Source organism: Mobula birostris, chromosome 11 (assembly GCF_030028105.1).
Source record: "Mobula birostris isolate sMobBir1 chromosome 11, sMobBir1.hap1, whole genome shotgun sequence".
Taxonomy (NCBI): Eukaryota; Metazoa; Chordata; class Chondrichthyes; order Myliobatiformes; family Myliobatidae; genus Mobula; species Mobula birostris.
Genome location: NC_092380.1, coordinates 78,785,059 through 78,809,751, shown reverse-complemented (window position 1 = coordinate 78,809,751; position 24,693 = coordinate 78,785,059). Strand labels below are relative to the sequence as shown.

Here is a 24,693-nt window from a genome sequence, read left to right as displayed (position 1 = left end):
CAAATTTCTACCTTGTGCTTCAATTAATAGGAAGGGTATTTGTTCCAGATTTGCCCAAAACACGTTTCTTTCCTTCTTGTGCTACTTTAATGTTTTCTTCATGACCCAGATGTTCTTCACTGAAAGGCTCAAAGATCCAAACAAAAATCATGCAGTATTTAACTAATTTTATGAATGCTTCTTTGTGAGTTGATTTCAGTAATTAAAAATAATAAAGTTTTAGGTGCAAGAGATTCATAAATCCTAGTACCAGGTCACCTAAACAAATTCAATAGCAGCATCTCACACAGAATTCATTTCTGGCAATATTTTTAATAGCACAGAATGAAAGGTTAATAGGCAATTTGGTCATTCACTACAATCATGGCTGATGTTTTATATCAGTGCCACTTTCCTGTTTTGCCTTTATTCCTACAGTATCTAATACACTCTTGATTTCTGTCATAAACCTTCTGAGCACTGCAACTCCATATCCCTCTTGGGTAGGGAATCCCAAAGATTCACTCCTCTAGGTGAAGTAATTTCTCCTCCACTTTTGACTAAACAGCCAGCCACTCAAGACTGTAAACTCATGGTCCAGACATTTGAGCTTGGAGAAACATTGACTTTGCATGTATCGTATCAAGCCTAATTATAGACTTGTATGTTTCGATAATATTATTTCTCAATTTTCTAAATTCAGGAGGGTATAGATCCACTGCTTAATCTTTCCAGATCAATGTTGTTAACTGTGAAATATGACTCCACAGTTCTCTCACAGAAAAGAGCAAATGTTTAGCATTAGCTAATGCAAGTTGGCTAGCTGACTGAGAAGCAATTACAAGGATTCATAATCACACCAATGTTATTAAATGTGCCAGCCTAAGAAAATAAGGCAGACTCATACTCTTTGCTTTTGTTCCTGTTGCTTTTTTTGTAATATACTTCAAGCTTCAGATTAAATGGTATCTTTTTTTATCCATTTTAGCAAAACCTGATGAGTTTCCCTGCAAACCATTAGGACAGGAAGTTTCTGTTACCTTAGCACCAGAGAAGACTAACATCATGGCCAATGGCAAGAATGAAAATATTAATGCTCCACCCAGTGCCTTTGAGTGTGATGATGAGGTAAATGGAAAATCACCAGAAGAAAATTACCTGCAGCCTCCTCTCTCTGAGACCGAGATTCCTTCTCCAGAAGAATGTCAAACTGCTGTGGAGAAAAGCATTACTGATTTGGAAATAGGTAAATCTCAAGCTCCAGTTCATGACAGTTCCAAATCTTCCTCAGAAGACCAAACTCAATTACCAAAAGAAAGTGAAGCACAGCTTTCAGAAGCGAGTCAACCATCCAGTCTAGAGGTTACAGAACAATCACCAAAGAAGGAAAATATTTTACCTGTTGAAAGTATTGAGACTTGTACTGCAGAAGATAATGCAGTCCCAGGTTTAGAAGTTAACCTTATAGTTCCAGAAAAAGAGACCACCAACTCTCCAGAAGAAACTACAATAAATTGTCAAGATATGAGCAAAGCAGAACGTACAGGAACTAATGAAGTAATTGTAACTGAACCTTTGCAAGAACAATCTGCATGCTCTTTAGAACTCATAAACACAGCTACTGAGTTCCCACAGAGATTCGAGACATTTGCTTCAGAGTCAGTGAATGAGGAGTCACTAGATAAAGAATATAGCAGTACTGAGCCGGCTCTGCAGAGAAATAATGAACTTAAGGAAACAGAAAACAGTGAGAATATTCCTTTACTTTTAGGAGAGTCTTCATCAGCAGTGCTGTTGTCTCAAGAAACACATTTATTGGTTCAATATCCACAACAAACTCTTTCTGATATGAATGTCCCTCATCAGCTGGAAGTACATAACCTTATTGAAGAGCCACATTCTATATCGACAATGAAACTTTCATCTCCAGAGGAAGAGGAATTATTCTTTAGCTTAACGCATGAAACTGCAGTTGATTTGAGCAGCAGAACAATAGAAGATATGAGTGAGTTGCAAAGTGGGAAAAGAGTTTCAAATGTTTCTCTGTATGACAATTCCAGTGTTTCGCAATATGAATATCAGTATGATCAGATTATTTCAGAACCAGTTATTCATTATGATGAAGTATGTGCACTTCCTCAGAAGGAACTAGTGGGATCAGAATCAATGGACGTGACTGCGACAGTAGCTAATTCATCATTGACATTAGATTTGTTAGATAAGCCACAACCTGTTGAACAATCCTCAACATTTTACCAATGGTCTTGCAACACTTATGAGCCTGAAAGCTATGTCATCTCTTCTGCTCACCAGAGTCCTTCCAAATATTCACCACCAGTGCACAAGCAGGATCCTATAAGAAATCAGAATGTACAGAGTCCGGAGCAACTGACAGCTAACACTCAGACCTCACCTATCAGGCAGTGTTTAAGTAGCTCTTGTAAAGTAGTAAGGTCAATGACTTCAGTTCACATGGCACATGCAGCTGAGCAGAATCTTATAAATTTCAGGCATATGGCACTGCCTCCACACGATGACTTGCAGTTGATTGCAACATGTGATGAAAAAGGGACTTGCACAGTAAAAGAGATTGACTTCCCTGAAGTTATTATTCCAGTTAGCAACTTAAACTTGGATGAAACTGTAAGTCTGTTAAAAATACCAGCTCATCCTTCCTATACTGATACAACTATACAGCAAGAAAATGCCACAGACGAAACTTCAAGTGTAGGCTCAGAGGAGTGTTTAGCAGTATCTCCAGAGTACCAAGATCATGACGTTGTTACATTATGACAAGTCATTCAATTTTACTATTATGCACTTCACATTGATCAAATGTTTAATGTATTGCAAGCATTTTATATGATAAAGGCAGCCATACATTTTCCACTCATTTAAATAATTGTTTAACTATGCTTTAAGGAGACCTGTATGGTGATTAATTGATACAAAAAAATCTATGCAAATTGTCTCATTTCATAAATTTACATATCTAACAAAGATATTGTAAGGTCCTTCATTCTGCAAATCACATAGAAAAGATGGATACAGATAAATACACTTAAACATTTCATTAAATGTTTATTGTATTGTGGTCTATATAATTGTAAGTCACACCACATTTTGTTTATCCCAGTGCATAATCACCTTCAAATGCATGAAACAAGTGAGCAGGCTCACAAAATGGCAAATACTGTAGCACACTTTCACACAAGGAAGTTTGACATTGTTTTCCCAGGTGGACTGATATTTTACCATCATATTAATAGCAGCCAATGCTAATTGGATTTTTCATGCAATTTTTCTGCCTTATTTGATTTTGATATGTATAATACAGGAATTGCAATGAAACTAATTCTTCAGTAAAAAATGATAACATTGCACACAAATGAATTTTTTTAAGTCTTTGGAGTATTCCTTGTACAATATGTACTTAAAAGAGTACATAATTTGCATATGTTACAACACTGTTTGTGTAAATAAGTGCTGGGAATTTCTGACATGATTTTTAGTCTGCTGTAACTACAGTTTTTAATGATGTGGAAAAATAATATAAATATCTGTGTTGTAATGTTCAAGGGTCAGAGAAGTAGTTGTTGATGTTTACTATAACTTTTAGAAAGAAACTTTGGCAAAACAGTGTTGAAACTAAGCCTGTAATCACTTTTTTTTGTGAGGGGAAAATATTTGAAGCCATTCCCTGGCACTTGCCTTGCCTGTAGCGATGATCAATGTAACTTTTTGGTCAGAATTGAGAAGCTATTATTATATGACATCAACTCAGGAATACAGTATTCTTGCTTGGTGACCACCTGCAAGTAGTAAGTATTTGCAGCAACCAAAAGAGGACAAAAATGGTGCTCAGCACAAAAATTGTTAGTTGTGTAAAATGTGTTCTAATGGAAGAAATAATAACCCTGAGAACTGAATGGGAATATTTAACTGATGTGTGATGTACATAGTATTTTTTTTGTATAGTCTGTTCTTAATTTTGCACTTTCTGTATTGGTTATGGACAGGCACGCCACATTTTCTTTAAAAAGTTTTACAGTTTCAATGATGGATTGATAACATGAACATAATATTGCTCTACTTGTTTAATATTGTAAATTTACTTCTGCAGGGCTTTTACATTAGCCACATTTTCTGTTCTTTCATTAGGAACAGGCAAATTAATTTGAATAGTATGGAAACATTATTTTGTGTCATGATTTACATTGTTTCTAAGCACCAACAATATTGTAAACAAAGCTTTATGAACATTTTGATGTGTTGCATTGTAATTTGTATCCTAAATTTAATGTGGTGAAAATATGATTTCATAAAAATATACTCCTGTCTTGTGTACATTTTAGTTAAAAGTCAAGCTATGCACATAGACAAAAGGGTATGGTTTTAACTACCCACCTGGCAGAAACCAGGATAGTGGCTAGTTAAAAAATTACCACTCAAATCCCAACTATTTCCAATTCCAAATTGTATGGCATTGCAGGCAAATGAGTAATCCACTTAAATCTTGAGCAATTAGACTCCAAATAATTTTAAGTAACATTGGAACGGAATAACTAACTAACCTCCTTTTTCACGAAGCAGGAGCAGATCTGAAGACAGAAAGGCCATGTGTGGTAGGTTTCAAAGTTTTCTTTGTAGGCTGAGTTGAAGCACATTATTTGTTGGCACCAGGAAGTTCGATTGTCTGCTATGTGATGGAACTTCTTTAAAACCAGGTATTATCAAGTATGTTTTGCACTGAGAGTGCACTTCCTGATACGGGCTCATAAGAACAGAGATTACAGGGTACACATAGTGGCCTTATACTGTGTAGCATAATGATATTGATGTCATTGGCCTGCACTTAGTCTGTGCAGATCTGGCCTGCCTATAACATAGGCATCAAGCATTGGACTATTAAAATGTATATCCGCATTATTACTAACTTTAACTGAACTATTGCAGGGAATCTACAGAATCCATCTTCTTCCTAATAGGAGCTTCCTTTAAATTTTAACAGCTGCTTATAACCCTCAATCAATCCTCCTTGGATGCTGCCTTACCCGCTCTTTACTTTCTTTAGTCAACTTCCCAGACTGTACCTCCAAATTATCTCCTCACCCTATCCCTAGGTACCTTCTCTCAACCTTCCACAGCCCTTTGCCTATTTTACCTCTTCCCTGCATTCTCTTCCCATCTGCCTTTGATTTTCATTCCACTGCTGAAGATCATAGAGGAAAAATTATGGAAGCACACCTTTGGTCTCATACATAATGGCACACCTAAGCTGGGAACTTCATACAAAGGTGTCACAGGCACCTTAGTACTGCACCACTTCAAAATGTGTATTTTAGATGTGTTCCAGCCTGCCAGGCAGTTTACACCTCTGCTGCTTCCAGTTATGCTGAAAAATCAGTGGAGAAAGGCTACCAAACTTTGGCTCCACTAATTTGTTTTTCTTTATTGTTTGCACTGGGGAAAAAGAAATTTCCCTCAAGTCATATCTCTATTTAATCCTTCATCTATTTCATTTTTATGACAAAAATGGTTTCAAAATAATTGTCAAGTAATCTAATCTACTTCTCAAAAGAAATCATTTTATCAACCTGTGATTTAGAGAAATGAATTTACTAGAATTTAATAGAAAACAATAATTGAAAATCAAGAATACATTTGAAAGCTACAAAAGGACATCAATTTCCCTCGGGATCAATAAAGTATGACTATGACTATGACTGTATAGGGAAAAAGCGGGGAATGTTAAAGAAAGACAAAATGCAGTATAAAAACATTAAGACAATGTTCATGCAGTTATGTATTCATAATGCAGATTCAGATTGAAGTGAACCAATTCATTTAAATAATTTAATGTGAGTTGCGTTTAGTTGCAATATGTGGTACAGTCTCCTCAGTGAATTTTACGCATCGTTGTTGTAATCCAACCAACCAAATTATTACTGTTTCACTTTATAAATATAAAGCACTTATTTCTCTTATTATTTTATGTAATGTGATCACAAGATCCAGAAATCTTGTCAGAGATGCTCAGAAAAATAGTTAAATAATTTCAACAATGTAATGATTCAGTAACATTTGAACAGGCCAAGATTGCAGAATTCTTATATTACATGGCCTTATCCTTTTCCTGTTTGTTTTTTTGGAATGTGCCACTTAATGACAGTGTGCATTGAAACCAACATACAGTTCTAAACCTGCTTCAAAGTTCTTGTTGAATAGACAGAAACAGGAAGCCAAGTACCAAAGGAAATCCCCTTCATCTACAGCTCAAGGTATGTAGTAGGGAGGGGGGGGGAGGGGAGAAGGAACTGAATGACTGGTGTGAAGAAATTGAAGAAAATGTTACACCACATACTGTATACGGTACTCTTTTATGTTTGGTATATTGTTACCTTTTATTTCCAGGATTTGTTTAAATTCATATTTAATTACTCTGGTGACTTCGGATAATTAAATAAATATTTCAAACAAAAAAATTCAAAGTATTAAAAAGACTAGACAAAGAGATGAAAGAAAGGATGTGACTCAGCTCTTGATCAGTCTTAAAGTAAAATAGAACTAAGTTTAGTCTTAGAAGGTAATAGAACATTTGCCTCTTGTAACCTATTGTTGGGTGACAATAGAATCAAATTCCTTTCTGATGACCATCACAATTAATTTTTTTTGCAATATCTATTGTCTGCGTTTAAAAAGGAAGAGAGGACACTGAGCTAAAACAATTATAAGGCCACAGGAATTCAAGGAGCTGTGTCCAAATATGTCAGAATTTTATCAATGTTAGGAAATGTGCTTTTTTAATCTATTAACTTTGATTAGGCTGTTAAGATTTGTAAGTGACTACACTGCATAGCAGTGAAAAACACATTTCTAGTAGTACCATCCATTATTAAATTCCATCCTTGTGGCACAGCACCAGATGCACTTTGACTTTTTGTTACAACTTCATTAACACAATTTTGGTGACCAGCCAATGCTAACTGTTCACCTTCTAGTATCATTAGCAGACCCTGTTTCTTGTGGGGCTAAATTCATTTCAGACCAATTTATGTTGATTTAAAAACAGCCTGCACATATTAAAGAAGTCCTTTATTGATGCAATAGTCTTTGGAATCTGCTAGAAGTAAAGAGTGAGGACACCCAGATTTTCCTAACCAGAAATGGAGGCTTTGCTAAACTTAAGAAATTGAGGGTTTGGAAGTCTGCCTGGCTTACATTGATTATCATATGGTGCACAGTGATTGACTTAGGGAAGTAAGCAACAACTGAACCAAAAACATCACGTTTCAAGGACATGGATACTATGCAGGAAATATTTCATGGACCTCACATCCATGGTCAGGCTCAAGAAATACATCTTCAGATCTCATCTCACATTTGCTCTCCAACCTCATATTTTGCTCACTTCAGTGCATCCCTTTCATTCAAATACCTGCAATCTCTATAAATTGGATTCTTTGCCTCCATTCTCCAATATTTATATGCAATTCCAAACCATTTATCTAACCTCCAAAGCACTACCTTGCATCTTAGTCAAACTTCCATCTATTCAAACATGACAAGTTCATTACTCAAATACATTCTCACTGACATACTTCAAGTTTTGTTTTGCAGAAGATGATCCCTCTAAAAGCTCCACTGTATCCAGAACAAAGCAGCTCCTGTGATTGTCATTCCATCCATTACCCCAAACATTCTTTCTCTGTGGTATCAATTCACACTAGCTCAGCATATGCAAAAGTTGCTTCCAGGCTACTAAATTGCCTAAATTACTCCAGCAAGAAGAATGGAAACATAAATTGAAGCTTCTCTTCCAAGTCACACAACATCCTGAATTGTAAATATATCTCAGCTCCTTTATTACTGGGTCTAAATCCTGGAACTCCCTATGCATAACTCCAACAGTACACTCCTTTAGAAGAATTCTTGCCATAATTGGAACAACCAAAACAAAATCTATGACCAACAACAATGAAAAGATCTTTGAAGATAGTAGTGCGTTCATACTTAACTCATCTGACAGACTACTTCATCCCACTGTTTTTTTTTGATAAATAGCTCCCTGACATCAATAGCAAGAATAGCAAGATGATGGCAGCTCAGAAACAAGAAAATAATGATAAAGCCTCCTGCATTAGCTGATCTGAATATTACAGGCTCAAGATAAGATATTGACATAGTGTCTTGTAAAGGTTTCTTGCAGGAATGATGTACAAATGGAGGCACCAGCAGTCAGGCAGAAGAATTAAAGTGTCTTCTTGGAAGATAAGGTTTCACACAAGCTTCACTACAGAGGGCTTTGCCGTGGACTATCTTAATGCAATCAACAGAAAGGGATAATGGTTATGCACAATAAAATGTTTCTTCAGAATTCTCAATCTGAACTACTTCTCTTTCCTTGTACATCTTCTAATCTTTTTATTGCAAACTACTATCATAATATCAACCATTTTGTGTTTTTTCTGTTCATGACACTTGCTCTAGCCAATCCTTTCAACAATTTATTCAATAAAGTCCAACACAGACATTGTCATGATACTTACTGACAAATATAATGTTGTTTATGCAAACCAGCTTCTACCTTGGAGGTTAAACATTGATTCTCTTGCACTTACTCATAACTCCTGGATAATGATTACACCACCAAACACCAGGCATCATTCCCCATGCTGTCACTAAACAAATCTCCTCTGAAGGTTTTTGTGGACAGTAACTTCATGATCTCCCAACTACAAATACATCTTTCCTTCCCAAGATTGCCCTGATAAACTTATCACTTAGCCTTTATGCCCCACAAAATTTATAATTTTCTCTGATTAATACAATGCCTTTCCATTTTCATCCAGAACTGATCTAACAATTTTCCTGATCCTAAGCATCTTCAGATTTTCAAACTGCTCCAAAAATGCATTCCCCATAAATCTTCTGGAGAGTCACGGAGTCTCAGTTTACAACCACCGTTTTCCATCTGATTGAACATTGATCATCCATTCAATTCCTCCAAATAAAAGGAGTGATTATGGGAATGTTTGTCAATTGTTACTGTATATCTTTTCACACGATGTTTAGTATACCCTTTGTTTCCACCAGCAGTTGAAAACTCAGTGGCAAAGTCCAGTCATCTCCACATTGACAAATTTCAAGGTTATTATTACCTTTTTTGAGGTAAACCCATATGAGACTTGAACATGCCTTGGCATATCTTGAGTATCTCAAGAAAATAACCAAGAGGTTACAGTGAACAGTCAGAACTGAGGTGCCCTGCCATTTGTTAGCCACCTGTCATTGTTTGTATGTCTATTTTATGCAATTTAATTCTCATATTATGATAATGGTCCTTGCTTTGTGAACTAATAAAATTTCTTTGTTGTTCAACCATTTTGATGAAGTGGAATCTTTGAAAATGACTGAAATCTCACACACTATTATCTTTGTCAATCTGTAAACATAATAATTTGTATTATTCTGATTGCCACCTTGGTCAATGTCTCCCATCCACTACATAATGTACTGGGTGGGCACAGGAGTACATTCAGCCAGAGACTCATTCCTCCAAGATGCAGCACAGGGTGTCATAGGAAGTCATTCCTGCCTGTGGCCATCAAACTTTACAACTCCTCCCTTGGAGGGTCAGACACCCTGTGCCGATAGGCTGGTCCTGGACTTATTTCATAATTTACTGGCATAATTTACATATTACTATTTAACTATTTATGGTTCTATTACTATTTATTATTTATGGTGCAACTGTAATGAAAACCAATTTCCCCCTGGGATCAATAAAGTATGACGATGACTATGACTATAACAAGATAAAGAGTCCTTAAAGTGAAATCATTGATTGTGGAAACATCTCAATGGATAGGCTACATGAGGGTCGTTATCCCCTTTTGTTCAAGAGCCTGATGATTGAGGGTAGTAACTGTTCTCGAACCTAGTGGTGTGAGCCCTAAGGCTTTTGTACCTTCTACCTGATGGCAGCAGCAAGAAAAGGGTATTACCTAGGTGGTTGATTTCTGATGATGGATGCTATTTTCCTATGACGAGAGTTTCATGTAGATGTGTTCAATGGTTGGGAGGGTTTTACCTGTGATGTACTGAGCCAAATCCACTACTTTTTATAGGATTTTCTATTCAAAGGTATTGGTGTTTCCAAACCAGGCGGTGATGCAGCCAGTTGATGCACTCGCCACTACACATCTATATAAGTTTGTCAAAGTTTTTGATGTCATGCCAAATCTCCAAAGACTCCTAAGGAAGTAGAGGCACTGCTGTGCTTTCTTCGCAATTGTATTCATTTGCTGGGTCCAGGACAGATCATCTGAGATAGTAACACCCAGTAATTTGAAAGTTGCTAACCCTCTCCATCTTTGATCCTCCAATGAGAACTGGCTCATGGACCTCTGGTTTCCTTCTTTGAAGTCTACAGTTAGTTCCTTGGTCTTGCTGACATTGAGTGAGAGGTGGTTGTTATAACACCACTCAGCCAAATTTTTATTCTCCCTGCTGTATGCTCCGTGATGATAGTCACTACTTTTCTGAGAGAGTACTCCATACAGATGTGCTCAATTGTGGGAAGGCTTTACCAGTGATGGACTGGGCAGTATCCACCACTTTTTGTAAGATTTTCCATTCAAAGGCATTGGTGTTTCCATGCCAAGCTATGATGCAACCAGTCAATATACTCTATAGAAGCTTGTCAAAATTGTAGATGTGATGCCAAATTTTAACAAACTTCTAAGGAAGTAGAGGTGCTGCTATGCTTTCTTTGTAATTGCACATACGTGCTGGGCCCAGGACTGATCCAATGAAATGAAAACACTGAGGAATTTGAAGTTGCTAACCCTCTCCACCTCTGATCCCCCAAAGAGGACTGGCTCATGAACCTCCAGTTTCCTCCTCCCGAGGTCAATAATCAGCTGCTTGGTCTTGCTGACATTGAAAGAGAGGTTGTTATTGTTACACCACTCAGTCAGTTGTCACATTTCTGAAAGCTAACAGCTTTTAAAATTATGACTGATTTTGAAAACAATTTGAAATGCTGTCATGGAGATTTTCTGTCACACTTTTCTGTAACCAAAGCCAGTCAAAGCCCACATGTTGAAATACCGATTTCCCTTAAAGACTGTGACCTTTTGAGCCATTGCTGATAATGATTTTGTAATTTTGTTGATGCGGAGGTGATCTGGACTTTGCCACTGAGTTTTCAACTGTTGTATATTTTGGATAGATTTTGCTGTGTTTACCTATGAGTAGGATACCTAGCATTCAAACACTTTTTCAATAAATAACTCTTCGATCACTAAACAAAAGGTGTTTTACATTAGCCATAGAATGACATTCTGTATCTACCATCACTCAATTGTCTGTGCCATTTCCTTCACCTAGAACAAAACCAGAAAATAGCAGAAATTCTCAACAGATCAGGCAGCATCTGTGAAGAGAAACAAATAAACATTTAAAAAATTTTATTTTCTTACGTCTCCAATTTTGATAAAGGATTATTGACCAAAAGCTTTTTCTCTCCTCCACAGATGCTGCTGGATCTGCTGAATGCTTCTGACGCTTTCCATTCTTATTTCAGATTACCAGATTTGGCTTTATTTTTTGTGATGCCTTCATGGGGATCTGGACTTTTGTGTTTGGCAAGTCTCTTGCCACCCAGTTCCAAAATTCCAACTCTTAGGTATCTTCTCCTATTGCACTTCATTTTTCATTTATTTCCAGTTTGGAAATGAAGTGGAGCTTGACCCAAAAGCAGAGCAATGGAGACAATGTAACAGTGAACAATAACTTTAATAATAGACCACAAAATAACAAATCAAGAGGGGCCACAAGACAGGAGAGAACAGAAACTAAACAAAACAGGCAACAAGCTAAACCTTAGGCAGGGAGAGTGAAGGCGATGAGCAACTGGTTGAGACCAGCTGATTCGATGAGTGAACCAGGACAGTGGATAAGCACTGGAGTTAATAGTCTACAGATGATGGATCTGGAAACAGGTGAATCCTGTTAGCTGGATAGAGACTGGGAGGTGTCAGCAGGAGAAGGTCTAACATTTCCTGCCTCCCTTCTCAACAATGAGCATATTATAAAGTGTTTTCAAAAACATAAATTGTCAATTTCCACATACCTTTTGTAGCACAGTTGGAATGAGAAGAGGGAAAAAACCTACCAAGAATGCAATCCATTCAAGTTCTGGAAAACTGCCGTAAACTGGTGAATGTGAATGGATATCAGTCGCATCAAGTCAAAACCAATTCATAGCTGTGAGGCAATACCATTTTAATTGCATTATAGAGAAATCTGCAAGTTAAGTTGGTACTCCTGGAAGTATTCAAGGATATCCTTATCATCTGCATCAGCCTCTACTAGAAGGCCTCCAAAGAGTCAAAGATTCATACAGTGGCCACTTTAATAGGTACACCTGTACACCTGCTCTTTAGTGCAAATATCTAATCCAACATTAATATGGCAGCAAGCCAATACATGCCTTTGTCTGGGGAGACCACTGCTATTGGCTGTATTAAAGGTGGCAATGGCGCATATAGGAGGGAGATTGAAATTTTGCCTGAATTATGCCACAACAATCTCTTACTCAATATCAGAAAAAACAAAAGAACTGATTATTAACTATAGGAGGAGGTAATCAGAGGTCCATGAGCCAGTCCTCATTATCATTAGAGGATCAGAGCATCGGCAACCTTAAATTCCTCAGCATTATCATTTCAGAGGAACTATCCCTTATCCAGCATATAGGAGCTATTACAGAGAAGGCACAACAGTGCCCCTACTGTCTTAGAAGTTTGCATAGATTTGACATGTCATCTAAAACTTTGACAAACCTCTATAGGTCTACTGTGGAGAGTATACTGACTGGTTGCATTATGACCTGGTATGGAAATGCCAATGCCCTTGAATGAAAAAGCCTACAAAAAATAGTGGATACAGCCCAGTCCATTAAAAGTAAAGCCCTCCCTATCATTGAGCACATCTACAAGGAGCACTGCACATCCATCATCAAAAACCCCTACAATCCAGGCCATGCTGTCTTCTCACTGCTTCTCAGGAAGGAGGTACCAAAGCTTTAGATCCCACAACCCCAGGTTCAGGAATAGTTATTGCCCTTCAACCGTCAGGCTCTGGACCAGACTGGATAACTTAACTCACCCCAACACTGAACTGATTCCACATCCGACAGACTCACTTTCTAAGACTCTACAACTCGTTCTCAATATTATTTACTTATTTACTTATGATTATTAGTTTTATTTTTGCATTTGCGCATTTGGTTGTCTTTTGCACATCGGTGGTCAGTCCTTGTTGGGTGCAGTTTTTCATTCATTTTATTGCGTTTACTGTGAATGCCCACAAGAAAATGAATCTGAGGGTAGTATATAGTGATTGTACTTTGATAATAAACTTAATTTGAACTTTAAACTTTGACATGGTCAAGAAGTTCAGTTGCTGTTCAGACTAATCGTCAGAATGGGGAAGAAATTACTTTGATCGGGGAATGTTGTGTATGCCTGCTGGGGTGGTTTAAGTATCTCAGGAACTGCTGATCTGGAGGTTTCACACACAACAGTCAGTAGAGTTTACAGAGAATGGTGCAATAAACAAAAAAAAAAAATCCAGTGAGTGGCAATTCTGTTGGCGATGGTACCTTGTTAATGAGAGAGGTCAAAGGAGAGTCGCCAGACAGGGTCAGTCTGGTAGGAAGGTGATAGTAACTCAACAAGTCATGTGTTGCAACAGTAGTGTGCCAAAGAGCAACTCTGAATGCAGAACACGTCAAAACTTGAAATGGATGGACACTCAGTGAGGTACAGGAGGAATCTAATAAACTTGGCACTGAGTGTATGTGGATTATGTAACTACTTTTAGATCTAAAATACAGTACTTTGACACTTGTTGATTCTTCATTGCTTAGGGCTGGAAGCTTGTTAGAATATCATTCAGCAACAGGTGTCAGCAGCATTCTGTGCCATCTGGGATATTGTCTTCACAAGTTTATCTTTTGAGTTATTATCAAATAAAATATAATGTCATATAAGAGGTTTACATATGAGGAGCATTTAGCAGAACTAGAGGGCACAGCCTCAAAATTGAGGGGCAACCATTTATAACAGAGGTAAGGAGGTATTTTTTTAGCCAGAGAATAGTAAATCTGTGAAATGCTCTGCCACAGATTGCGATGGAGGTCAAGTCCGTGCATATATTTAAGGCGGAAATTGTTCATTTCCTGATCAGTCAGGGCATCAAAGGATATGGCGAGAAGGCAGGTATATAGGGTTGAGTGGGATCTGGGATCAGCAATGATGGAATGTCAGAGCAGACTCGATGGGCTGAATAGCCTAATTCTGCTCCTATGTCTTATGGTCTTATTATGTTAGACTTTGGTAGAATGTAACTTCTTAATGAATGTCTTTTCCCTTAATTTGGCCATATCTCATTGTTTCTTTCCCTTCAGTTCCTATTCTGTCTCCATTATATGGATTGAGATGGACTTGCTTTAAATGAAACCTTTATTGCAGAACAGGGAAATGGGAGGCAAAAAATTTATATACCTGAAACTATTGAAACATTATTGGAGATAGTTATTACAGATACATGCAAAGAGGCTATGAGCTTGCATTAATTATCTTAGTTAATGAATCTTAAAATTGTGCAGAGTCAAATTTTGTTAAAAATGTAAGATTGCTTTGTGTGGTGATTTATTCCCATTGGGGCACTTAATAACTCTCCCAGAATGGGTAAGAGAAGGAACTAAATACTAACATTTATGTAATGCAACCACAATCTATCATTTTGTGTGCCTTCCATAATTTTCAGAGCAGAATGTCCATGTTCTTCTCATGAGAGGCAGACTTTTCCACTGTAATAACTAAAACAGAGCCACACACTCCCCCACCAAGTCAATAGCCTATCTTCAACTTCACTTTCATCTGCAAAGTCATAATTCTTGTTAACCAGGGCTCAGGAAGCCTGGCCTCAGTGTGAAGACAGACTGAGACTTACAGTGCCACTCTGTGTTTCTCTATCATTTGTGTGACCAGGTGGAAGACGAATGCTCTATGTGGCCACCATCAAGCCTTTTCCACTGTGATCAGCTGACCATGTATTCTTTTCTGTAACTTCTCTCCATGCTAATTCTATCCCACTATCTTTTCCTTCCTGGCTGTTGCCCCAACTACAGCTTGCATCTTACTGTCTGTCCTTCTTCCCAATTGTCTGCTTTTCACACTTACAGTACTTTCATCTCCAGTCAAGAAATAAAATTTTAAAAAGATATGAAAATCTTGCTGTTCAATTCTCCATTTCAAAATTTATCACCCACTTGGGCCTCCTCCCTATACCCTATAATTACTTGGACAAAAGAGTTTTCCATCCACATATAAAACAGAAATCTCTGGAGGAACTCAGTAGGTCAGGCAGCATCCATGGAAGGAAATGGACAGTTCACATTTCTAGTCAACTGTCCATTCCCCTCCATAAATGCCGCCTGACCCACTAAGTTCCTTCAACTGTTGCTTTTTGCTCCAGATTCCATTTACATGATTCACATCGACACTTCAGATTTGTATGATTATAAGTTTCTAATAGTGGAAAAATTACTTGAAGTTTTAATCTAATCATAATGCTGGTCACACATCAGAAAGGATGTGTCTAAGGTTCATTAACAAGTCAACAATTAGAAGATACAGTGCAGCAGCCTGTTATTCTCAGATATTTACTTTCCCTTTGCAAAGCATATATTTTCACCTGTTACTGCAGGCAGAATCACAGACATTTTGTACCAGTGATCAAATGCATAGTATTTTACCATTGACTAACTATTTTTCATCTTGCATCTGCTCAGAACTGCACTTTGGCAAATTATGTGCAATCTGGCTAAACTTTCAATAACAGAAATAGAAATAAGCAGAAATGTCACTGATATCAAGAGTTATGAGAAAAAAAATAATAATTATTAATATTGAAGAAGGGATTTTTTTGAATTATTTCCTTGAATATGATGCTTTTATGCTTTTAAGACGTCAATGGATCTTGGCAAGGAAATACGTGAATTACTATGAGTGAGATTGATTTGGTACATTTAGAATTGTGTATTCAGAATACTTAAATGATCTGTCAATCTAACTAAATTTACTACTGGTCCTCCTATGCAACCTGTGTCAGGCTCAGAAACGAAAGTAAGCCAGCTTACTGATCAGTACTAGGGTTCAATAATTTTAAAGATTATCCTTGTCAAGTCACAACCAACAATAACAACAAAGAGAGCTGAAGCAGTCTATAAATTCGAAGGGAATTTTAGTTTAAGATAATGCAGACAGCCTGTAAAATCTGCTTCTAATCTCCTCAGGGAACAATTATTTTTTTCTCTTACAGCTTCTTCAATTTAAATGATATTTTAATGCTCTCTTCCAATAAGTGGTCAGTCATTAATTCTGACAATTGTCGTCAGTAACACATTCCAAAATGAGACAGTTAGTCTTTTTTTGATATATTGATTTCTTAAGCCTATTAAATAATCCTTTTTTTTCAAATCTGCATGGAGGCCATAATGCAGTAAGATAAGTATCCTTTATGTTCCTGAAGTTCAATGGCAATGTTATCTACCTGCAAATTAACCTTCAATCTGATCTGGCACTGAAGGGAATTATATAGAATTTACAGCAGGGAAATATCCGTTTCAATCTAACCCACTTGTATCAGTGCTTATACTCCATATGAGCCTCTCTTCTAGTCATTCAGTCTACAGATTGTGTCAGGTATGCTTCCTGGATGCACCAAACAAATTCTGCCCCATCTAAACATTTTGCACCAGGAGGTGCAAGCACTATTAGGGAAGTTGAAGTCACCCATGACAACAACTCTGTTATTTTTGCACCTTACCAAAATATGCCTCCCGGTCTGTTTCTCAGTGTCTCTGTTGCTATCGAGGGCCTGTGGAATAGTCCCAAAAAAGTGATTGCTCCCTTCCTGTTTTTGACTTCCACCCACACAGACTCAGTAAATAATCCCTCCACAACATTCCCCCTTCTGCAGCTGTGCTACTATCCCTGATTATCAGTGCTACTCCCCCACCTCTTTGGCCTCACTTTCTGTCCCTTTTGAAACATCTAAAGGCTGGAACATTCAGCAGTCTTTCCTCCCCTTGTGTCAGTCATAGTTTCATATACGACACATGCTCTAAGTTCATCATCTTTGTTCCTGATACTTCTTGCATTAAAATAGACACACTTCAACACATTACAATGAATGCAATTTTGCTTTATCAACTGCCTTTTATTCCTCACATTCTCACTACATGCTGCATCTATTTATATACCAATTGCTCCATCCTCTGCCCTGTCACTCTGGTACCCATCCACCTGCCAAACTATTTTATACCCTCTCCAACAGGTCTGGCAAACTGTCCAGCAAGAATATTGGTCCCCCTTGAATTCAGGTGAATTCTGCCCTTTTTGTATGGATTATACCTTCCCCAGAAAAGATCCCACTGGTCCAGAAATATGAAACCCTGTCTCCTGCACTAATCTTTCAGCCACACATTCATTTGCCAAATCATCCTATTCTTATCCTGACTGGTGTGTGACACAGGCAGCAGTCCTGAGATTATTATTCTTGAGGTTCTGTTTTTTAGCTTCCAGCTTTCCCTTTTAGAATGCTGTGCACCCAAACCAAGACAACCCTGACCCTGGCACCTGGGTGGCAACATACCATCTGGGTACTTCTTTCACATCCACAGAATCTCCTGTGTACTCCACTAACGATTGAATCCCCTATCACCAATGCACACCTCTTCTTCCCCCTTCTTTTATGAACCACAGAGCCAGACTCAATGCCAGAGACCTGGTCACTGCAGTTTTCCCCGGTACCTCTCCCTCCTCAACAGCATTCAAAGCTGTATTCCCGTTTTTTGAGAGGAAATGACCACAGGGATATTGTGCACAATCATATCCATCTCCTGACAGCCACCCAACTACATGCATTCCATAACTTAGGTGTAACCACTTCCCTGTGGCTCCCATCAAGTACCTCCTCATTCTCCCATATGAGACGGTGTGAAGGATATTCAATTACTAGGCCCCTTAATCATGTTTGATAATCTTATTTTCTAAACACAGCAGCTGCCACTAATAAGACCACAAGCAGCTATAAGTAAACTTCCATTTTCATTTCATTTTTAAATCTTTTTTATTGATTATTATTGAGATCAACAAAAAAATACATTAAAGTATTCAAGTCAACATGTCAATATGTACAATGAGGAATTAAATTACCAAATAACTGATTTACAAAGCTAAATAATATATTAATAATAAGAAGAAAAAATGAAGTGTTAAGAATATTTTTTTTGGAAAAAAGAAAGAAGGAAAAAGAGAACCCCTACTAACTAAAACAAAAAAAAACACTGCTAACAAAAAAAAACCGAAAAGAGAGAAAAAAAAACAATTGGGAGCACAATCCGGGAGCTATATGCCATATAAGCTTCCATAAAAGAAAAACATCAATCCCCCACTCAAATCCATTTAAACAAGAATCAGAAGGAAACCATCGTAATTAACTCAAATCAGATGATGGTAGTGGGGAAAAGAACCCCACCTTTTCTCAAAGTCAAATCAAGGATCAAAAGTTCAACTTCTGATTTTCTCCAAACTAAGACATAAAATCACCAGAGAGAACCATTGTATCGAAGTGGGAGCAGAGACATCTTTCCATTTCAATAAAATAGCCCTTCTGGCCAATAATGTAACAAATGCATAGAAACATAGAAAATAGGTGCAAGAGTAAGCCATTCAGCCCTTCAAGCCTGCACCACCATTCAGCATGATCATGGCTGATCATCCAACTCAGAACCCTGTACCAGCCTTCCCTCCATACCCCCGATCCCTTCAGCCACAAAGGTCATTTCTAACTCCCTCTTAAATATAGCCAATGAACTGGCCTCAACTGTTTCCTGTGGCAGAGAATTCCACAGATTCACCACTCTCTGTGTGAAGAAGTTTTTCCTAATCTCGGTCCTAAAAAGCTTCCCCTTTATCCTCAAACTGTGACCCCTCGTTCTGGACTTCCCCAACATCGGGAACAACCTTCCTGCATCTAGCCTGTCCAATCCCTTTAGGACCTTATATGTTTCAATAAGATCCCCCCTCAATCTTCTAAATTCCAATGAGTATAAGCCTAGTCGATCCAGTCTTTCATCATATGAAAGTCCTGCCATCCCAGGAATCAATCTGGTGAACCTTCTTTGTACTCCCTCTATGGCGTGGATGTCTTTCCTCAGATTAGGGGACCAAAACTGCACACAATACTCCAGGTGTGGTCTCACCAAGGCCTTGTACAACTGCAGTAGTACCTCCCTGCTCCTGTACTCAAATCCTCTTGCTATGAATGCAGCATACCATTCACCTTTTTCACCACCTGCTGTACCTGCTTGCCCACTTTCAAAGACTGGTGTACAATGACACCCAGGTCTCATTGCACCTCCCCTTTTCTTAATCAGCCACCATTCAGATAATAATCTGTTTTCCTGTTTTTGCCACCAAAGTGGATAACCTCACATTTATCCACATTAAATTGCATCTGCCATGAATTTGCCCACTCACCTAATCTATCCAAGTTACCCTGCATCCTCTTAGCATCCTCCTCAACAATTACATGTTGGTCTGATATAGAAATACCATGAATATATTGAGGGATTATACTGAACAAAACTGTCAATTTATTAAGTTGTAAATTAATTTTTAAAGCTTTAGAAATTGTAGAGAAAATAGATTTCCAAAACTGTTTCAATACAGAACACGACCAAAACATATATGTCAATATTGCTGTCTCGGTTTTACATCTATCACACTGACTATCAACATTAGGAAACATTTTAGACAGTCTCTCCTTTGTCAAATAGTAATGATGTACAATTTTAAATTGAATTAAAGAGTGACTGGCACAAATTGAAGAAGAGTTAACCAACTTCAAAATTCACAACCAATCCTCTGTTATCAAGGTCATGTTAAGCTCTCTTTCCCAATCTTGCTTAATCTTAAGTGAAGGGTAATTCTAACTCTATGTATTGTTTAACCTCTAGTCATAAGTGCAAGACAATCTTCAGTTCTTTAAATGTCAGTGGCATGCAGTAATCAGTTTGAAGTTAAAACAAAGTGCTCTCCATAGAGCAACTCTGAAGAAGCTCTTTCTATAGAAGCAGATGTTAGGTCACTGCACCTGCTTTATTGCTGCTTGAGAGATGCAGTATAAGTTAATTTGACTTGTTTAAAACTGACAAAGCTGACTCTTAAGTTGCTTGGTTCAAGGAAGCTTACAGATCAGATTGAAAATATCATTAGCATATCAAATAATTGATCTATTAATGTTGGAAGTTTTTATGCACTCAAAGAAGTTAGCTTCACAGCATAAGTTGTCCCCAGTGTGCTTTTAGACCTTTTGTGTTTAAAGGGTATCTGAGGAAATATCACATACTTGTGAAGTCACACTAGTGGTAGAAAAAGTTTATGAATGTATAGAGCTGTTCAAGCTTATTTGGGATGATTAAAGAACACCTGGTATGTCATTTATTAGTTTATAGGGATTATACCTATGTTTTGGAAATCCTTTGACCTATGTGTACTAGAAATGCTTTGTTTTTAGAAATGGTTTGAAATGTGTAAATGTTTTATAAGACAGAAATCCTCCAAGTTTTAATTGTATTTTAAGAGTGGTGTTTGGATTTAAACATGTATCACCAAAAATAAATTAACTGTGTTCATTTGTTAGATGGAATTACCTTCTTTTTGGTAGGGTAGAAGGGACCCACCATTCGAATAGTGTGAAGCAGACAGACAAATGGCTGAAGAAGATCGACAAATCCAGACTTCTGGGTAAATTCAAGACCTGGCTGTACCAATACGGCATTCTGCCCAGGCTTCTCTGGCTCTTCACACTTTATGAGTTCCCCATGACTGCTGTAGAGGGCATCAAGAGGAAAACTGACAAGCACCTGCGAAGATGGTTGGGGGTTCCCCCAAGCTTCTCTTCAGTGGGCCTCTACATCCGTTCTGGGCAACTGCAGCTTCCCCTGTCATCTGTTGTGGAGGAATTCAAGGTGGCAAAATGCAGAGCCTTATTAAGCTTGAGAGATTCCAATGATGTCTTGGTAAAGCAAGCAGGCGTTACAACCAGATCTGGGTGCAAGTGGGCAGCCAACGCAGCTGTGGAGGAGGCAGTGTGTTCTCTGAAGCTGCGAGATATCATTGGCAACCCCTGCATCGGGCAGCAAAGTCTCGGCTCAGTTCACTTCCAGAAGTGGGGAAACGCAAGCATAAGGAATGGGCAAGACATGATACAGGCAGAAGTATGGATCTGTGAGGAAGAGAAGCGGATTTCAAAAGCAGTGGAACAAGGGTCCCAGGGTGCCTGGACAAGATGGGATCTGCCTAAGCACAAGATCTCATGGGCAGAGTTATGGAGACTGGAGCCCTTCCGTATTTCCTTCGTCTTGCGATCCGTGTATGACACCCTTCCTTCGCCATTACATCTGTACACATGGGGGATGAGAGAGGACCTGTACTGTAAGCTCTGTGGTCAAAAGGGGACACTGGCTCATATACTGTCTGGGTGTAAAACAGCTCTAACTCAAGGACGGTATAGGTGGCACCATGATAAGGTGCTTCTGGCTCTTGCTGACACACTAGAGCGGGAGAGATGCAAGAAGAGAACAGCTGGCACAGATTTGAGGAAGGCCAAAGAGGGAGCTAGGCCTTTCATAACCAAACAACCAAAGCCCAATCTTCTGCTAATGGCCAGGTCCTGGGAGATGAGGGCCGATGTGGGAAGGAGGATGCAGTTCCCGGATGTGGTGCACACAACCCTACGCCCGGACATTGCACTGTGGTCAACCGAAGACAAGAAAATAATTCTGGTTGAGCTGACTGTGCCGTGGGAGGAGGGATGGGAAGAGGCCCATGAGAGAAAGGCCTTGAAGTACCAGCCCTTAGTGCAGGAGTGTAAAGACAAGGGATGGCAGGCATGGTTGTTCCCTGTGGAGATTGGCTGGAGAGGTTTCCCAGCCAAATCAGCATGGTGGTTGTTGTCAGATCTGGGCCTGGATGAAAGGAGCAAAAAACAAGCAGCTCGTAGGATGGGGGAAGAGGCAGAACGAGCCTCTTGTTGGATTTGGAGTAGGCGAGAGGAGGAGAGCTGGAAGCCAGGAGCAGATGGGCAGTGATTTGGCCACCACTGCCAGCCCACCAACTGCAGAGTGTCATGGTTAAGGGTCGAAACACTCGGTGAAGGTTGGGAACCACCTGATGATGTCTGCTCCTGGCTGAAGGCTATGGTTACCTTATAAGGTAACTGGAGAATGCACCCTAACAGGTGTTGTAACAAGGCAGCTAAGCTCACTATGGAGAATAAACAGGGAAGTGAACCAAGAGACCCAACCAGAGCACTTCGAGGAAGTTACTCACAGGTCGGCGAAGCTTGTATTAAAGGAGAGTTTTGCGGGCGTTCGGACATTGCAGAGGTCCAATCAGCAGCAGGAACAGAGCACTGCAAAGTAAATAAAAGTACAGAAGGGACAGCCATTGTTAGGAGTATGCCAGTGGTGAGATTAGAAGCATCAGGCTTTGACTCAAGATGCTTCAACAAGAAGAGGCTGAGGCCAAAGAAACAGATTAGAAGAATTGATCTTGGTTGCCCACTGTACAGTGCAGGCAGGATGGCAGATTTGGCAGTGGAATGCTTCTGTAGGATGTGGGAATTCATGGAACCTGATAGTCTCCCCGATGTCTACACCTGCGGGAAGTGCAGCCAACTCCAGCTCATGAAAGACCACATTAAGGAGCTGGAGTTGGATGAACTTAGGATCATCCAGGAGGCAGAGCAGTTGATAGATACAACTTTTGAGCAGATGGTTACGCCCAGAGTGCGGAATTCAGGGAGTAGATGGGTGAACACCGAGAGAGGTAAAGGGAAAAAGAAGTCAGTGCAGGGTCACCCTGTGGCCATTCCCCTCAGCAACAGGTATACCCAGTTGGATACTGCTGAGTGGAATGACCTATCTGAACAAGGCAGCAGCAACCAGATCAATAGCACTGTGGTCCACTCTGAGCCTCAGAAGGGTAGGGTGAAGTCAGGCAGAGCAATAGTCAATAGTTAGGGGGACAGATAGGAGATTCTGTGGCAGCAAAAGAGATGCCAGGATACTGTGTTGCCTCCTGAGTGCTAGGGTTCAGGACGTCTCTGAGCAGTTGCAGGAGGGTGAGCAGCTGGAGGTCATGGTACATGTTGGTACCAATGACATAGGCAGGAGAGGGGTAGAGGTCTTGCACAGTAAGTTTAGGGAGTTAGGAAGGAGGCTGAAGAGCAGACTCTCCAAGGCATTCATCTCTGGATTACTCCCGGTGCCACAAGCCAGGGAAGGTCAGAACAGGAAGATAGTGCAGATGAGTGAGTGGCTGAGGAGATGGTGCAGAGAGGGCAGGGTTTCCAGGTTTTTGAACCATTGGAACCTTTTCTGGGGAAGGGATGACCTGTACAAGTGGGACGGGTTGCACCTGGACTAGAGGGGAACCAATATCCGGGGAGGGAGATTTGCTAATGCGGGGTTTAAACTAGATTTGCAGGGGGTGGGAACCAAAGTGAAGAAGTGGAGGATGGAGAGGTTGGAGCACGAGTAGAGACAACCTGTAGGGAGTTTGTGAAGAAGGGTAAGCAGATGATAGAGCAAAGGTGCACTCAGCTAAGTGGTTTGGGATGTGTCTATTTTAATGCAAGGAGTATCATAAGCAAGGTGGATGAACTTAGAGCGTGGATCAATGCATGGAACTATGATATTGTGGCCATTACAGAGACTTGGATATCTCAGGGGCAGGAATGGCTGCTGAGTGTGCTAGGCATTTAGATGTTTCAAAAAGGACAGGGAAGGAGGCAAAAGAGGTTGGTGGGGGGTGTAGCATTGCTAGTCAGGGATAGTATCACAGCTGCAGAAAAGGAGGAAGTCATGGAAGGATTGTCTACTCAGTCTTTGTGGGTGGAAGTCAGAAACAGGAAGGGGGCAATAACTCTACTGGGTGTTTTTTATAGACCCCCAAATAGTAAGAGAGACATCAAGGAGCAGATAAGGAGGCAGGTTCTGGAGCGGTGCCATAATAATAATAGGGTTGTGATGGGTAATTATAATTTTTCTAATATTGACTGGCATCTCCTTAGAGCAAGGGGTTTAGATAGGGTGGAGTTTGTTAGGTGTGTTCAGGAAGGTTTCCTGACGCAATATATAGATAAGCCAACTAGAGGAGAGGCTGTACTTGATCTGGTATTGGGAAATGAACCCGGTCAGGTGTCTGATCTCGGTGGGAGACCATTTTGGAGGTGGTGATCACAACTCTATCTCCTTTACCACAGCGCTGGAGAGGGATAGGAGCAGATAATTTGGGAAAACATTTAATTGGGTAGAGGAAAATATGATGCTATTAGGCAGGAACTTGAGAACATAAATTGTGAGCAGATGTTCTCAGGGAAATGCAGGGCAGAAATATGGCAAATGTTCAGGGAACATTTGCATGGCATTCTGCATAGCTATGTTCAATTGAGGCAGGGAAAGGACGGTAGGGTAAAAGAACCATGATGTACAAAAGATGTAGAAAATCTAGTTAAGAAGAAAAGAAAAGTTTATGAAAAGTTCAAGAAACTAGGAGCTTTAGA

At 39.3% G+C, this 24,693-nt stretch overlaps 1 protein-coding gene across 1 annotated transcript in view; it reads left to right on the top strand.

The window, feature by feature from the left end:
* LOC140205539 (uncharacterized) overlaps positions 1–4,305 on the top strand; it is a 181,332-nt gene extending 177,027 nt beyond the window's left edge. Inside the window, exon 14 of the mRNA XM_072273156.1 lies at positions 968–4,305. Coding sequence (XP_072129257.1) covers positions 968–2,772 — 1,805 coding nt within the window. The 3' untranslated portion in view covers positions 2,773–4,305. The remainder of the gene's footprint in view (positions 1–967) is intronic.
* The last annotated feature ends 20,388 nt before the right edge of the window (positions 4,306–24,693 follow it).